This window comes from Triturus cristatus, chromosome 3_1, assembly GCF_964204655.1.
Source record: "Triturus cristatus chromosome 3_1, aTriCri1.1, whole genome shotgun sequence".
Classification (NCBI taxonomy): Eukaryota; Metazoa; Chordata; class Amphibia; order Caudata; family Salamandridae; genus Triturus; species Triturus cristatus.
Genome location: NC_140583.1, coordinates 405,766,951 through 405,783,522, shown reverse-complemented (window position 1 = coordinate 405,783,522; position 16,572 = coordinate 405,766,951). Strand labels below are relative to the sequence as shown.

At 45.8% G+C, this 16,572-nt stretch overlaps 1 protein-coding gene across 3 annotated transcripts in view; it reads left to right on the top strand.

Moving 5' to 3' along the window:
• Positions 1-16,572, top strand: part of DMXL2 (Dmx like 2) — a 2,034,639-nt gene that overhangs the window by 167,221 nt on the left and 1,850,846 nt on the right. For all 3 annotated transcript variants that reach the window (XM_085644194.1, XM_085644192.1, XM_085644193.1), the window contains exons 8-9: positions 4,902-5,085; positions 5,330-5,504. In XM_085644194.1, coding sequence (XP_085500320.1) covers positions 4,902-5,085; positions 5,330-5,504 — 359 coding nt within the window. The remainder of the gene's footprint in view (positions 1-4,901; positions 5,086-5,329; positions 5,505-16,572) is intronic.

Here is a 16,572-nt window from a genome sequence, read left to right as displayed (position 1 = left end):
TACCAATAACACTAGCCAGTCTTACTGAAATAATTGTTGTAAAAATTTTATAATCATTATTTAGTAGTGATATTGGTCTATATGACCCGCACTCAAGGGGAGATTTCCCTAATTTCGGGATAAGTACAATTGTAGCCTCCCCCCAAGATTTAGGCGGTAAATCTCCTTCTATTAGGATGCCATTAAATAGGGCCGTCAGCACGGGGTCGATGACAGTTTCTAATGATCTATAAATCTCCCCCGGCAGACCATCTGGACCTGCCGCTTTCCCTTTTTTCGATTGACGAATAGCTTTTTTCACCTCAGCCTCTGTTATCTCAGACTCTAAGGACTTACTCTGTGTTGTTGAGAGGGTTGGAAGCGTGATAGCTTCCAGCTATCTATCCCTTGCCTGCTGGTCATTGGGAAGATCTTCCCTATATATCGCCTCAAAAAATTCAAAGAAGGCTCTACCTATATCTAGGTTAGTGGAGCTTGCCGTGGCCTCTCTCTCTATCCTGATTTCCTTAATATATTTGAGGGCTTGGTCAGATTTTATTTTCCATGCTAACACTTTTCCTGCGGCTTCTCTGAATTCAAATTGGGAAATCTTAGTCGCTTCCCACCTTTTATTTACTCTCTCCTGTAGGATATTTTCCAGTTGTGATTTTAACTCGGCCAGTTTTTCCTGTTCCTCTGATGTTCCTGAGGACGGGTCAATCCTTAACTCTGAAAATGTCATGTCTTGCTCTAGACTAGCTACCCTTTCTCTATAGATTTTTCGCCTATAAGAGGCTCTGTTAGTAATCTGACCTCTTAAAAAGGCCTTGAATGTCTCCCAGACAACAGCTAGGCCTGCAGAGTCCCTATTTATATCAAAAAATACTAAGGACTCAGCTACCAGAAATTCAACCTCTTGATCTTCGAGCAAAAGTGTCCGGTCAAAAGACCAGGATGGGTGTTTAATGTTGTTTTCCGATCTCAAAGTGAATGTTAGTGCGGAGTGGTCTGACAAGTGTGATGGTAAATAGTCTATCATTGTCAGAGTGTCCTTTAAGCAATAGCTAAAAAGAGCATAGTCAATTCTGGATTTGTGTTTAAAGCGACTATTCCGAAAGGACACCCCTAACTTATTGCCAACTCTTTCTCTCCACAAATCTGCCAAGCCAAGTTGTGTCATAATTGTAATAAGGGTTTGCCTAGATTTGACAGAACTACAAGTTCTAGATTTTGTCGATTTATCCAGCCTGGGGTTAAGGACGATGTTAAAATCCCCCATCCAAATCACTGGATCCTGGAGTAATACTAGTTGATTTCTGACAGCATCCAGATGCAAAGGATCATCTGAGTTGGGACCATAGTAACCCACTAAGGTACGGATCTGACCATCCAGCGAGACTCTCACTAATAACCATCTCCCTGAGTGGTCTTCTTTGCAGTCCAGGATTTGCGCTTTTTTAAAAATGAATATTACCTGATGTTAGCATTGTGGTCTGTGGAACAGAATTTATCGATCCACCTCTGTTTTTTAAGCAGGGTAATGGCCTCTGTTTTAAGGAGATGTGTTGCCTGGAGAGCTATGATCGGCGCTTGAGAATCTCTCAAATATTGTAGAATACGATCTCGTCTACCTCTCACACGCAGACCATTAACGTTCCAGGACATATAATGAATAAATGTAATGCTCCAGATACTATCCCTAACTCCTTCATTCTTTTATACCCCGTTTGGTGACATCTTGAATTTAGCATGTTAAAAGTCTGAATTTGGAAAAAAGGACAGGCTGAAAAAATAAAAAGGGCAGACAGATGAGGATTTTTTGCTGTATTAACCTTCCCCCCCCCCCCCCCCCTCCCCTCCCCCTGGAAAACCCACCCCTACTTACTCTGGCCCCGTTTTGCTTTCTGTATTTCACTCACGATCTTTAGCATTACTACTCTAGTGCTGAGTGGCCGCGCCCCCTGACACGCCCCCTTCATCCTGCAGCTCAAAATGACGACCGGGATGCGTCCGTACAGCGGGTGTACCAAAGGGAAGCCCTTCTGCGCCCGTCAGTGCCCAGAACACAACCAGCGCCAGCACCCCTGTCCATTTTATACCAGGTTTCATCCCTAAATGCTCTTATACCAGAGAAGCACTGCTGTCCTTACATCTGGCAAGTAAGTCCCCACACTGCAGGATTCTGCAACCTGGGGACCATGCGAACAACAAGGTCTGCACGGCCTGTTAACTCACCCCAAGTAATGTAAAAGCAAAGGAAAAAGTTCCTCTAAACACAGAGCTCATCACTAAACAACCAGCCAAACCCATAACATGTTTGCTTGTCAACTCCAGATTGTTAGTTAAAAATAGCATGGATTTCTACATTTTTATTAAGCAACATCTCATTGATGTAGCTTTTTTAATGGAAACTTGGTTAAATCCAGGCTCAAGGCCAGATATCGCCCTGCCCTCCAAATATTCCATTCTTAGGTTAGACAGACTGGTGAGCAGAATAGGTGGTATCGCTATCATTTTTCAAAAAAAAAATTCTATTAATAGCACGCCTTTTCCCTTTAATGAGGACTACGAAGCATTTACTTTCAAACTAAACTTAAATGCTAAAAATACTCTGAATGGCATTCTCGTTTATTGTCCTCCAACAAACAAAACCCAATTCTCTAAATTTATTGACACCTGTCTTGAATCCAGTTTCTGTCACACAAATTTCACCGTCCTCTGTGATTTTAAGTATCGTTTGGAAGACAGTTCTGAGAAAGAGGCCTGTTATCTTATAAACATAATGTCTAGTTTCGGCCTGAAACAAATCGTTAGCTGTCCCACCCACAAAGCCGGACACGCTTTCGATGGAATCTTTACGGACTACCTCCTCTCTCCTTCGGCAAAGCTCTCCCACTCACCTGGGATGATCACTCAACAATTCTATTTAATATTAGCATTGGAAATCCATATCCCACTGTTTCCTCTTCCTTACAGAACACAATTAGACCAATTTGGGTTCCGCCAAAAGCACAGTCCCGAAACAGCCCTTATTATGGCAGCAGAGAATATAAGATCCATCACTGACTGGGGTGACAGTGCGGCTCTTGTTTTATTAGATCTGTCTGTGGCATTCGATACTGTTAACCACAGGATCCTCATCAAACGCCTGCATGATCTAGGTATCCGAGATACGGACCGCTCTATCTCTTCTAGCCTCTTTCATTTATGAGAGCGAACAGCGAGTCACCATAAATGGCTACATATCTCAATCTTTTCCACTTCCATGCGGTGTCCCCCAGGGTGCATCCCTCAGCGCCACTCTTTTCAATCTCTACATCATTCCATTAATCAAACTGATCAGGAATTTCGGTTTCACTGTGGTATTATACGCCGATAACACCCAAATCATTGTATCAGTATCTGACAATCCTGCCACGACGGCTGAAAAATGTCGAAACTGCATGGCAAACATCAGTTCATAGATGAGTGAAAACTGCCTTAGTCTCAGCTCGGGCAAAACCGAGGTCACTATGTTTGGCAAAAACAGCACCTTCTGGTCCCTGGACTGGTGGCCACCTAATCTTGGCCAGCTTCCAACACCAGTAGAAAAAGTTAGGAACATTTGAGTAAACTTTGATAAGAGACTCATGTTTGAACACCTAGTTAATCAAATTGCATCTGCACTGTTTTACCTCTTAAAGATCATTAGGAAAATTATGCCTTTCATTTCATCTCTCCTTCAAAAATTGGTGGTTACAGCACTCATCTTATCTAAGCTAGACTATTGCTGGGGACTGTACGCCAATTTACAACAGAGATTTTTGAGGAAACTTCAAACCTTACAAAACGTGGTAGCTCACCTATTTCTTAACATCCCTAAACATCAGTCCGCCTCCTGGGCCTTACAGGAACTCCACTGGCTACCAATTAAAAAAATAATCACCTTTAAGGCTCTTTGCATTGCCTATCGGGCCCTACACAACTCTGGTCCACAATTCTTTGCACAAAACATCATCTGGTACAGACCTTCTAGAACACTTCGATCTGCGGTTAATAGACTCCTGGTAGTACATACATTTAAGAAAGCACTGTGGGGAGGAAACAGTTTTGTGATTAGCACAATAAAGATATTGAACTCCCTCTTTCTTAACCTTAACCTTCGTCCGCCTTTGAATTCCCTTCAATGTGAACGCCAACACATTGATGACTCAGTGTATGAATAACTTGAGTCCTTGTTAGGCCTTCTTTCAGCTTTGCCACTTGTTCCCAAAGCATCTTGTGCTTTACTGTGCAACCTGTGGAATCCCAAAATCCATTTTGGCTCCAATAATGTAAATATGTGTTATAGGACTGGACACAGTAAAATGAATTGCTCACAATTAGTGTGGGAAATTCATGGTCCGTATTTTTTAGTTCTAGTATCAGGGGTTTGAGTTTCGCCAGCTGCACCGTACAATCCCCTAGGTATTGAGTGTGTGTTTTCCCAGGATGGAACTTTCCATCATGCATGCATGTTTCATTCCTACAGCCTGTTTGCCTTTAGCTCCTGCTGCTGGCTGTTTAGTGTGTTTTCTTGCCTCCGATGGAGTCCTTACACTGCACAGAATGATGGACTATTATGCATCTCACAGATTAAGTTGTTTATCTCTTTATGCAATTGTATACAGAAAGCACTTATGTTTTATTTTATTTTTTTTATTTTAAATGCTGCAGGCTTTACAAAATATTTTAGTCAGGGTTCAAAATGCAGGCAGTTCTCTTAGCTTTACTAATTCTCATCTTTAATATTTGCATGGTAGATCCTTCAAGTTTGTCTACCAACCAATCCTTACAGGAACGAAAAACATCAGATTTTTAAATAACGTAAACATTATTTGTGTCTCGTTACATTTCTGCCATTAGACAGTTTTGTTGAATGAAACTATTTTATTCATCTGCAGGGGTTCGGTGTGTAATGTATTGCTCACCTCATGTCAAGACGGCATCTGTCGTTTATGGGCGGAGACGTTATTACCGGAAGATAGCCTTTTTGGAGGTCACATTTCTGAAGAAAGTACTGCAAGTATAATCAGCAGCCTGCCCCATGCCGAAAGGCAAAAAGACAACGTGCAACATGCATTGGAGGTAATATGATTGTACTAATGCATGTACTGAAAAACCTGTTCACGTGCAACATGTTTAAAAATAAGTGATCAGCTGTGCTTGTATCCTTTGCTTGAAATCGAATGTTTGATGTTAGTTTCAATATGTGCACATGCAAAATGTATGCATTTTAATTCATTAACTCCGATTACTGAAGTGACTGGCATGCATTTCTGATGGCTTGCTTCTCTTTCTTATTTTTCATTTTGTTTCTTATTAACTGCAGACAATTAACAATTTAAAGCGTTTGAGACGAGCCCAAAGAAGATCTTCAGTTCTTGCAGCTCACACTGAAATGGCAGCTAGTCAAGAAGACACGCTTGAAGTGCACCATTATGTTTCTCACCATGCCAATTCCCTGTGTCACTTTCATATAGCAGCATGCATCAACCCAGCCACAGGTCAGTTACTCCGAAACCTGCACAATTCAATAACTCCATGTCCTTCTCCGCTTCTCCAGCCATTTTGTAATGCCGTTGCATTGGGATTATGTTAAAAAATATAAACGTGCAGGGTTGCAAAGGCTGGTTAGATGGAGCTATGCTTAGAGCGAGTGGTGAAGGTAACCGAGACATACGGGCAAAATAAATAAAGACCTTGAGAGACAGTTTGAAATGAGTAATTTACACAGGCACAATGAAATGTTAGGAGGAAGGAAAAAGAGCGATAGAAATGTAGAGGGTGAAGGATCGAACAGTAGGCGAGCGTTCAAAACGAGGTGGTTGAGAAATAAAAAAAAAAAGGCACAGCTGCCTGTGATCGATGTGAATGTTACTGTAGGTGTCCATAGGAGTTTGAAACATTATCCAGCAAAATAAGGGTATCTCTCTCGGACCTTCTTTTGCCATGGTGCCCAACTAGAGGGAACAAACAGGTTGTCCATTCCGTCACATTTTTAGGTCTCGCCTGGCGATAGCAGCGCATGCGCTGCCCTCGCCATGCGAGTGCCTTTTGCTATCGATTCTCTCAAAGGCTTACACGCACAAGTAGGGATGGACAAAGATGGCTGCTCTCGCCATTTGTCCAAACCTAATAGCATGCGCGTGTCTGTACGGACTGTGGACAGTCCGACGCCATCTTGTGACAATATCTTTCTATTGTCATGGCAACCAAGCTTCTTATCAGAAGCTTGTCACGCTGCCATGTTTTTATAGTGCGAACTTCACCCGAAGGTATCTGGTATCAGAGCGCTTCTATTTCTCCTTGTTTATTTTTATTTATTTAGCTTTTAAGCACGGTCTGCAGTGTCTGGAATCCACTGAACCGCATTATTGAAGGACATAAATTATTTCAAATAAAGTGAGCAGCATATTTTCACGTTCTCGTTAAAAGTGAGACATTGCTCTTTCAAAGACCCGATCCTGAGATACTCCTCCTATCATTACATTATCATTAGACGAGAAGACACCCGCCTAGACAAACACTTAAAGTCTCACTTAGTGTGCGGTGCCTCACAGCTCGGGTTGTTTGTCTCACTCGCTGAGCGAGACACATACTTTGGGACGCAGACAAAGGCAATACGTTTCCTTTTCACTTGGTGCAGTCTCATGAGAATGCCGCTGCCCGCGTCCCACGCAGGGGGACATCAGCAGGGCAGCTCTCTAGTGGCCACCCGTCGGAGCCTCCCCCCCCCCCCCCAGCCCCCCTGTTCCTCCTCTCTCGAGAGGCCGCGCCTGGGGAGGGGAGGCCCCAATGGGCATTGCTGGGGGAGGCGTGCCGCGGGGGGCTGGGTGGGGCGACCCTATTTAAGCGTCTCGCCCCCGTAGATCGCCCTCTGCTTCCTGCGCACTCTCCTGGCCGCGCGAATTCTGGCCGGGCGAGATCTGACGCCGACTCGTCGTGCTTCGAGACCGCTGTGGGAAGGACCACGAGGTTAGTTATCTCGACACCCGCCCTCCTCCCCAGCTGGGTCCCACCACTTAGGGACCGGTCCCAAGCATGTTCTCACCCGGGCCCGAATTTAGACTAAATAACACCTACCATTTAATTACAGAAGTAAAAGGGCAAGTCCTCATGGGAGGTTACAAATGAAGACAAGCCGTTACTAAGGAGGAACTAATAAGCCTATTAACGAATAAGAAGCCAGCATTTACAAAGGACAGTGACACAAGCCAATGAAAAATATGGGCGGAGAGTGGGCGGAGCTTCAAGTCCATACGCTAATACATTATGCCTTGCAGAGCAGCGCATGCGCTGACCAGGCTTGACCTAAAAACAAAGAATGAGTCTTGATTGCTGATTGCTGCATGTATGGGTTGTGCCAAAGTGTTGAAGTGCTATCTGTAACAGACACCTGAACTCAAGCCGCCACCCAATATTAATGGTTTTCCCTCCCCTCCAAAATGCTGGGCCATCTTTGGCATAGTAGGACACACCCCTGGCGTAATAGTTGTGCGTAGCATATTGTGGCCATTATTGTTGTGATTTCATTGTATGCATGGTAGATTGCTGGTCCTGAGATAATGCTGCTAATTCTTGCTGTGTTATGAGCAACCATGGCATGATGGTGCGCACTACGGTGTAATGCTGGGCCTCGAATAATGGTGATAATTCTTAGCATTTTGCGGTCGTCGATGGAATGATGGTGTGTCCCCTAACTTAATGGTGGAATTCCTGAAATAATATGGGCGAACCTATCATGGCGTGATGATGATACGTGGGCATGAAAGGCAGAATTTGTCAATGGGTGGAAACAGTACGAGTGAACACTTCAAAGATGTCACACTGATGTTTAAGCAGCAAACGTATTTAGTATATAAGAAAAACCTTGAATTCAGCATAACTTTTTTTGTAGACGGCAAGCTTTTGTTTTTGGAATTTTTTTTTGCCAAAATGAAAAGCTTATATCTGATAGCAAAGTGTTTTATTTAAATGTATTTTTTAAGAAACTGACATGCTCATGTATGGGACATATTGATTTCCAAATTCATTATTTAAAACTGGCATTAAAGTGATAATTAGTTCCGAGTTCAGAAGACTTAACGTTGATGTTGGTTCCTTGGTGTTAGCGAGCACCGATTATTTTATCTTTCCAGCTATTTATCATCTGTTAGTGAACCGTTTTATGATCGTTATTATCACTGCTGTTGTCTAAAACATGAGGCAATAAGTTTTGTGCAACCAGTCTACTGCTCAGGCCTGTACGTGTTGTCTAGCTTTTAGTAGTAATAGTATTGCTTTTTGAGAATATAATATCAGTCTGTCGCTGCAGTCTACTGTCTGTGATTGTGAGATGTGTGCAATTGATAAATTATGATTGAGAATCTGCCTAAAAGGGACAAGAGGCAAAAATTAATGTAATTGAAATGTAATTAATTCTATGAGAAATATTATGGCATGTGAAGTGTACTGCCCCTCACCCCCAAGATTGGCCATTCTTGTTGGTTTACGAAGGTCAGCTTATCACCAGGTTGTCTTAGACAAATCTTCTCGCCATCTAACTGCTTTTGTCACTCCAGATGGAACTTTTCAGTTTTGTAGAATGCCTTTTGGCATTTCATCTGCTGCAGCAGTCATTCAGAGATTGATGTCAAGCATGTTTCATCACATACCCCAAGTAGCAGTATTTCAAGATGATATCTTGGTATTTACAGAAAGTGAACCAGAACATAATACTGTTGTGAATAATGTTTTGAGCATACTAGAATCTAGAGGAGCCACCTTAAGGAAAGACAAATGTATTTTTAAAACAAAAGAAATAGAATATTTAGGTCATGTCTTTTCAGCTGAAGGTGTAAAGCCCAAACCTTGCCTTGTAAAAAGTATTTTGGATGCACCGGCTCCAAAAAACAAAGAACAATTACTTTCTTTTTTGGGACTTTGTGAATTCTATGCAAAGTTCTTAAAAAACTTTGCCAATCTAACTGAATGTTTCAGACCTCTCCTAAAGAAAAATGTGGCGTTCACTTGGTCAGATTCTTGTGATCAAACCTTCAAAGTCATCAAAGAGAGGATTGTTGATGCCCCTGCAATCTTTTTCTGAGAAAAGACCCATTGTCATCACAGTTGATGCGTGTGAATACGGTTTAGGGGCTGTTCTCACTCAGGCTGAAAATGGACATGAGTTCACTATTGGTTTTTCTTCCCATACCCTAAGACATCCTGAACATAAATATTCTGTAATTGAAAAAGAGTTGCTAGCCTGTGTGTGGACCGTAGAGAAATTCAAAGCATATGTGTTGGGCAGACACTTCACTTTGAAAACTGATCATTGTCCTTTAGTGAACATTTTATCTGGAAAGAGAATTAAACGAACAACAGCTAGAATCTCTAGACTTGCAACCAAATTGTTCGAATTTTCATTTACAGTGGAATATATACCAGGGGGAAAAACTACCGTGCAGATTGTCTTTCTCGACTTCCCATTGATGAATCCGACAATCATGATTGGAAGGCCGAAATTGAAGAATGCTTCATTACATATATAGGGGATGCAAGATTTTCTGAAAATGACTGGATTACTGCCATTCAATCAGATTGCATTTTAAACGAAGTCATTACATTGGTAAAATCCGGTTGGCCTAAAGAATCCCAATTAAAGAGTGACTTGCAGCCCTTTTGGAAAATCGCAGAAATCTTTAGGAGGTAACCTACTAGCTCATGGAGAAAAACTAGTTGTACCTTTTTCTCTTCGTCGACAAGTAATAAATTTGGCACATAGTGGTCACTTAGGCACTACCTTGTCTAAGAGAAAGGTCGGAGAAAGATTCTGGTGGCCCCGTATGGACTCAGAAATTAAAGATTTGTTTCAAATTGCATTAAATGTAAGTCAAGTGACAAAGTGTTGATAACTGAACATCAAGTTGAGTCAGACTTTTTGGGCCCGTATCAAATTTTACCCTACAATTTAAGATACTTCATTGTAATGGTAGATCACCTCTCTAGATAGGTTGAAGTTGAACCTGTGTCGGAACCTACCACAAAAAAAGTACTTGAATATTTTCAGAAAGTTCTTTCTAAAGAGGGTCTTCCAGAGGAATTACTCACTGATAATGGGGTTCAATTTGTATCTTCTGAAATGTCTTCTTTCCTAGAGAATTGTAAGATTAAACATTTAAGAACACCACTATATCATCCCCAGAGCAATGGAAAAGTTGAACGCTTCAACAAAGTGTTAGTTGAGTGTATTCAAGCTTCAATTAAGAGTAACATGAATGTTGCACAATCAATTCAAGAATTGGTTTGGTCACACCGTACCACACCGCACTCAGTCACTGGCAAATCTCCATTTGAATTTATGAGGGGTAGAGAGGCTGTCACTGAGTTATGTCCATTTTGGGTTTTAAAAGTGTTGCCTAAACCAGGGGATGTCAATAGCTGGTGCAAATCTGCTGAATCTAACTCCAATCTATTCAATTTAAAAAAATTTACAAATAAAAATTTTGTTCCTATGAAGCCCTGCAGGTTAAAAATAGGAGGGAGACTGGGTTCGTGTCAAAAATCCCATCATGGTTTGGAAAGGTTTTTCAAAATTTAAGGATCCTGTTCAAGTTTGTGAAATAAGGAAAAACTCTGTCAAACTTTCTGATGGGAACTGGTGGGGCATTACTCGTGTAGCTTTAATTCCCCGTAATTTTTCTGTTCCAAAGAAAGTTGTAAATTACCCTAAAAAAAGTTCTGTTCTACATAGAAGTGATCGTGTTCACTCGAGACCTAAAAGTTTTCATGGTTTTGTTTCTCATTAAAGTTTTAAAGGAGGGGGGGTGATGGTTGGTGTATTCTAACTTGAATCAATTTACTGTTTTTTTTGGTTATTCACTTTCACTCTGTTGCTTAATCGCTTCTTATCTCTAAGGGAAAGTTTTATAGTATATTTTGTTATCTTAGAAATGTATGTGTTTAAGAATATTTTAGAGTTTAATTTCTGTTTTACTGTTTCTTCCTATTTTTATCTTTTCAAAAAAAGGGAGTGTGTGGTAATGTGTGTTCACTAAGCCTTTGTCTTAGAATGTAATGAGCTCGTGGAGCAAGAGATGAGTGTTCTATCTCTAACATTCCTTTCTGTGTCAGTTGCTCCAGAGCCCCTTCTTACATGGATGTATTTACTTAATAAACCTTCTTCCTTGAGCATACCATAGTAAGAGTCATCTCTACAGAAGTGTACTGCCCCCCACCCCCAATTTTTATGACCCGCCTGCTTAACCCAGCGGCTTCCTAAACGTTGTTCATGGAGGGTGAGCTGACAATGCACCATTGTCCTATTAGGTCAATTTAACCCATTCCAGAATTCCTGGAGATGGTCGGCCCCGTTTGACACGTGACAGTTTAGGAATGCTTCTTGAACACACCTTCGACCCTACTGCTTTTTAACTTATTTATCTGAAAATTGGTCTGCAAATGGACTATGTTTATGACGACCAAAAGTAAGCAATTTTGAATACAAAAATACTCCTGCGATATAAACGTATACATTATTTTATTGGAATACACGTACATTGTTGGGAGCTGACTAATGTCCATTGAATGAACATGGATATCAAATTTGTGGTGTTATACCTGATGAATTTGAGTACAATTTAAAGGCATGTTGGCATGCTTAGGTTACGAAATAGTATTCTTATTGAAAGCTTAACATGTATGTGTTAGTGTGTGCTAAATTTGAATACGAAAGTCAATTTAAAAATGCCTGAGGAAACTTTACTGCCAAATTCAGTGACCATTTTAGAAAAAACACAGAATATTAGGAAATTAGTGTAATTCTGCTTGATGTATGTGCAGTCAGCTCTGTTTAATCACCACAGCGATACAAGTGAAAAGGTTTGTCGTTTATCATTTGGATTACTAGTTTTGAGTTTTACTTTCCCACTAGTATGTATCGATATTGTTTATATTTTCTCAGTGTTTATATTTCTGCATTTCCATTTCGTGTATATTGTGCATTTAGTTTTATATTCACTGAAAAAACCGTAGGTTTCAGGTGCGTTATAGTTAGCTGGACTTTTCACTCGTACAAAACCATTGAAAATCCCCCGTTATAGTTAGTTCAGCTAACTATAACTTGCGCACCCACAATGCACTGCTGATGACGTCACATATTACATCATTCATGTCATGGTCAGTGACATCACTCATGACATCTCAAATGTCATCACTGATGACATCATCCAGTGAATGTGTGTTTTTCTGAAAATTACATATGTTTTATATAGGTATATCTCAAGGTCGATGGAAGAATAAATGGGTATATAAGTGTCTAAATGGATGATTTGTTTTTGAAAAATTGATTGTATAACTGACTGATTAAGAGTATCTTAGTGAATACATGGCTTAGTGAGTAATGTTTAAATATGTAAATTACTGTATTAGTCTCTCACTTTGTGTATAAGTGGCTGCATGGGTTGGTGAGTAGCTACATGAGTATCTATATAGGTTATTAGTTGGTTTTTTGAGTATCAGTATGAGTGTCTAAGTGTCTGTATGGTTCGGTGGGGGGTATTATGTAGTGTATAGGTGCATGAATGAGTGACTCACTGTTTGTATGTATTGAAGACAGCATGTGTGCAGGACTGTATGGGTGGATGAGTGTGTGCATGGGTGTGATAGTGAGTGAATGACTGTCTCAATAGTGTCTTTATGAGTAACTACATATGTTTTATTTTTGATAAACACGTTTTTATTGTTTTCAGCAGTGTAACAACAGAAACTGTCGGGCCCCCCAAATCCCCACCACACAGCAGTACAGTAAAAAGCGCACCACATTCCCACCCACCCCTCAAAACTCTTCCCCATCTCCCAAACCACCCCGCTAAGGTATGTTGCCCAGCCATTTCCCCCAAACCTTCCGGTATTTCTTGGGACAGCCACGTGCCTGATAAAGAGTCCGTTCCTGCGCCGCACACCAGTCCACCCCGGCGCCCCACTTAGCTATGGTCGGCGGCTGCGGTTGCTTCCACGCCGCCGCAATGTCTCGTTTAGCCACCATCAAGGCCGTCATGAGGAACAGCTGTTCCGGGCGCGTGCCATCTAAACCATCCGTGATGCCCAATAGGGAATGTCTAGGCTCATGCGGCAACTCCCACCCCAGGACCTCCGTAAGCTCGGACTCAATGCCCCTCCAGAACCCCTCCAGCCCCGGGCAAGACCACACCATATGAAGGAAGTCGGCCGGCTCGGAGCCACAGCGGGGGCAGGCCGCGTCCCCGGGAGTCCCGCGCCGTGAAGGCGGGCCGGCGTGAGATAAGCAGCATGTAGGTAATAAATTTGGACAAGTCGCAGCCTAGCGGAGGCCATCACCAAGCGGGGGGCCATAAGGGCGTCCCGCCAGTCGGCCTCGTCCAGGGGACCCACCCAGCCAGCCCTCCCAACGTTCCTTAAGGCCCTCAAGGGATGTAGGGGTACAGTTAACGAGGGAGCGGTAAATCCTGGAGACGCCCCCGCTCCCCAAATTGCCCAGCATGACGTGGGCCTCCGGAGGGCTGTGGTCCGGCAGCCGGACGTCTAGTGGAGTCTAGGTGCGTACAGCGTGGCGCAGCTGGAGGTATCTATAGAATTGGGAGGAATGGAGGGAGAAGCGCGCCTGCAGCTCTGAAAAGGAACACATTCGCCCGCCCCGCCAGACGTCCCCCAGCTGGGAAATGCCAATTAAGTCCCACGCTCTAAAGCCTTCCAGCTCCGTGACCTCCCGCAACCATGTCCCGTGCCACAGGGGAGAGACCCGGGTCAGCCTCCGCGTCCAGCGGGTGTGACGGAGAGCCGCTCGCCAGGACAGGAATACGGCCCTGGTGATATCCGGGCAAGAGGCGGGGACGGAAGCGCCGTACAGGCGGTCCTGAATACCGGAGAAACCCAAATCCCCGAGTTCCACTCTGTAGGCTGGGTCAGACCAACCCCCCCCCCCCCAAACCAGTCATGAATGACCAGAAGGCGGGTGGCCAGATAATAAAGGTAGAGGTCGGACATGCCCAGGCCCCCATCGAAGGTGGGTATGCGGCACGTCGATAGAGCCAGCCGGTGCCTCCCGCTGCCCCAGAGGAATCTCGTCGCCATCCCGTCCAACTCGCGGAACCAAGATCGCGGAAAGGATAGGGGGGTGTTTTGCAGCACGTACAGAAACCGGGGAAGAATCATCATTTTATAGAGGGCCACCCTCCCTAGAGGATTGAGGGGTAACTGGTGCCAACGCGCCAAGTCCGCCTTGGCTTTCTTCACCAGGGGGGTGACGTTAAGTGCCCAGCTCAGCTCCGGGAGGAGGGAGACCCAGATGCCCAGGTATTGAAATGACAACCGGCGGAGAGGGATGGTCTCCTGCCAGTCAAAACACTCCCTGGAGGGGTGCAACGGGACCAGGACCGATTTCCGCGAATTGAGGGATAGACCAGACGCCCGGCCGAAACGGCTCAGGATGGAGAGGGCACGGGGTCCGGAGTGCGCCGGGTCACTCAGATACAGCAGGACGTCATCCGCATAGAGTGCGATTTTGTCAGCCTCTAAGCCAGGCCACTCCCAGCCCCGAAGGAAGGGGTCAGATCGAATCAGGGCGGCCAGGGGTTCCATCACGAGGGCGAAGAGAAGGGGCGATAGTGGGCAACCCTGCCGCGTCACTCGGCCGACCCGAAATGGCCTCGATAGCACTCCATTAACCAAAACCCTGGCGCGGGGCTGGGCATAGAGGACATGCACCATCCCCACGAACCGGGGGCCAAAACCCACGTGGGTCAGGACCTCAAAGAGGTATGTCCACCCCACTGAATCGAAGGCCTTCTCGAAATCAACGAGGAGGAGAGCGAGGTACGGAGACAGCCGATGACGATGGGCCAGGGCCACATGGAGATGGCGAAGACAGTGGCGGGTGCCCCGAGCGGGCATGAACCCACACTGGTCCGGGTGGACCAAGGTTGACAACAGGGGCCGAAGCCGTTGGGCCAGGACCGCCGCGTAGAGCTTCACATCCGTGTTTATGAGCGAAATGGGACGGTAGGCCTCCCTGTCGGTGGACGGCGACGTGGATTTAGGCAAAACCACGATCGTGGCCAGGTCCGCCTCCGGGGGGAAGGAGCCCCTCTCAATCACCTCCGCATAGTGAGCGCGCAGCTGCGAGACCAGGGTGTCTCTGTAGGCGGCGTAGAATTCTTGGGGGAACCCGTCAGGTCCCGGGGTCTTCCCCGCGGATGTCCGTCCGATGGCGTCCCCAATTTCCTCGAGGGAGATGGGGGCCTCCAGGCTCTCCCAGTCGGCCGGCCGAAGCCGGGCGAGGTGTGCGTCCCCAGACGCGAGTAGAGTGGCCAAGGAAAGATCCAGTGCGCGAGCCCGGTAGAGCTGAGAGTAGAACTGGGCAAAGGCGGCCGCCATCTCCACAGAGGAGGACCGGAGCACACCCGAGGAATCGGTGATCGCCGGAATGATGCATGACGCCCGGGGGTAGGTAGCCAGGCGGTGCAACAGCACGCCGTTCTTGTCACCCCAACCATACACCCTTGCCACCGAGGACTGCCAGAGGAGTTTGGCCGCCTCGAGGGACCGTTGACAAATCTCTTGGCGAAGGAGCCTCAGTTGCCGGGACACCGCCGGGTCATCATGCGCGGAAAGAGACTGCTCCAGTCGCAGCGCCCGGGCCTCGCAGGCAGTGAGCTGTCGCAGCCGCGACTGGCGGCGCCGCACCACATGCGCCTTAGCCGCCCCTCTGATGGTCGCCTTGCAGGCCTCCCACAGGGTACCTGCCGACGAGACCGAGCCCTCATTAGTGGAATAGTATTGAGTAAGCTCGGTGCCCACCGCCTTGCGCAGCGCCTTGTCTTGGAGGAACCAGGCGCTAAATCACCACAGTGGCCGAGCCGTGTGCGGCGGAGGCCCTAGGCCCAGGAGGACCGGCGAGTGATCCGAAATCCCCCTGGGGAGGATGCGGACGTCTTGGACGCCCCCGCAGTCGGCGGGAGGGAGAAAGATCATATCAATACGGGCGTGAGAATGGTGAGCGGCCGAAGTGTGGGTGAACTGGCGAGCATGAGGATGCCAGAGCCTCCAGGCGTCGCATAGGCCCTGGGCCTCGGCCCAGCCCGCCAGCTGCCGTGCGGGAGTCCTAAACCGGTCCCGACGAGTCCATCCGAGGGGTCGAGACGGCATTAAAATCTCCCCCAAGAACAACAGTGCCCCCCGGGAGCGTGGCCAACAGAGAAGCAGCGTGGGCTAAGGCCTGCGACAGTCCCGAGGGCGGCGCATAGAGTGATAGAAAGCTGACCGGTCTACCATCCAGCGTGCCGCAAACAGCAATCCCGGTTCCCTGAGGATCATGGGTCACCCGTGTAAGGACGAAGGGGAAAGAGCGGTGCAGCAGGACCGCCACTCCGCGGGAGCCGCGGGCAAACCCTGAATGCCACACCCGATCGTACCCATAACGCGCCAGGAAAGGGTATTTTCCCCCCAGAAGATGGGTCTCTTGAAGGAGGAGGACGTCGGTCCCCATGCGCTGAGCATATTTAAGGACTGCAGTGCGCTTGAGCCTATCCAGAATGCCATTCACATTCCAGGATAGTA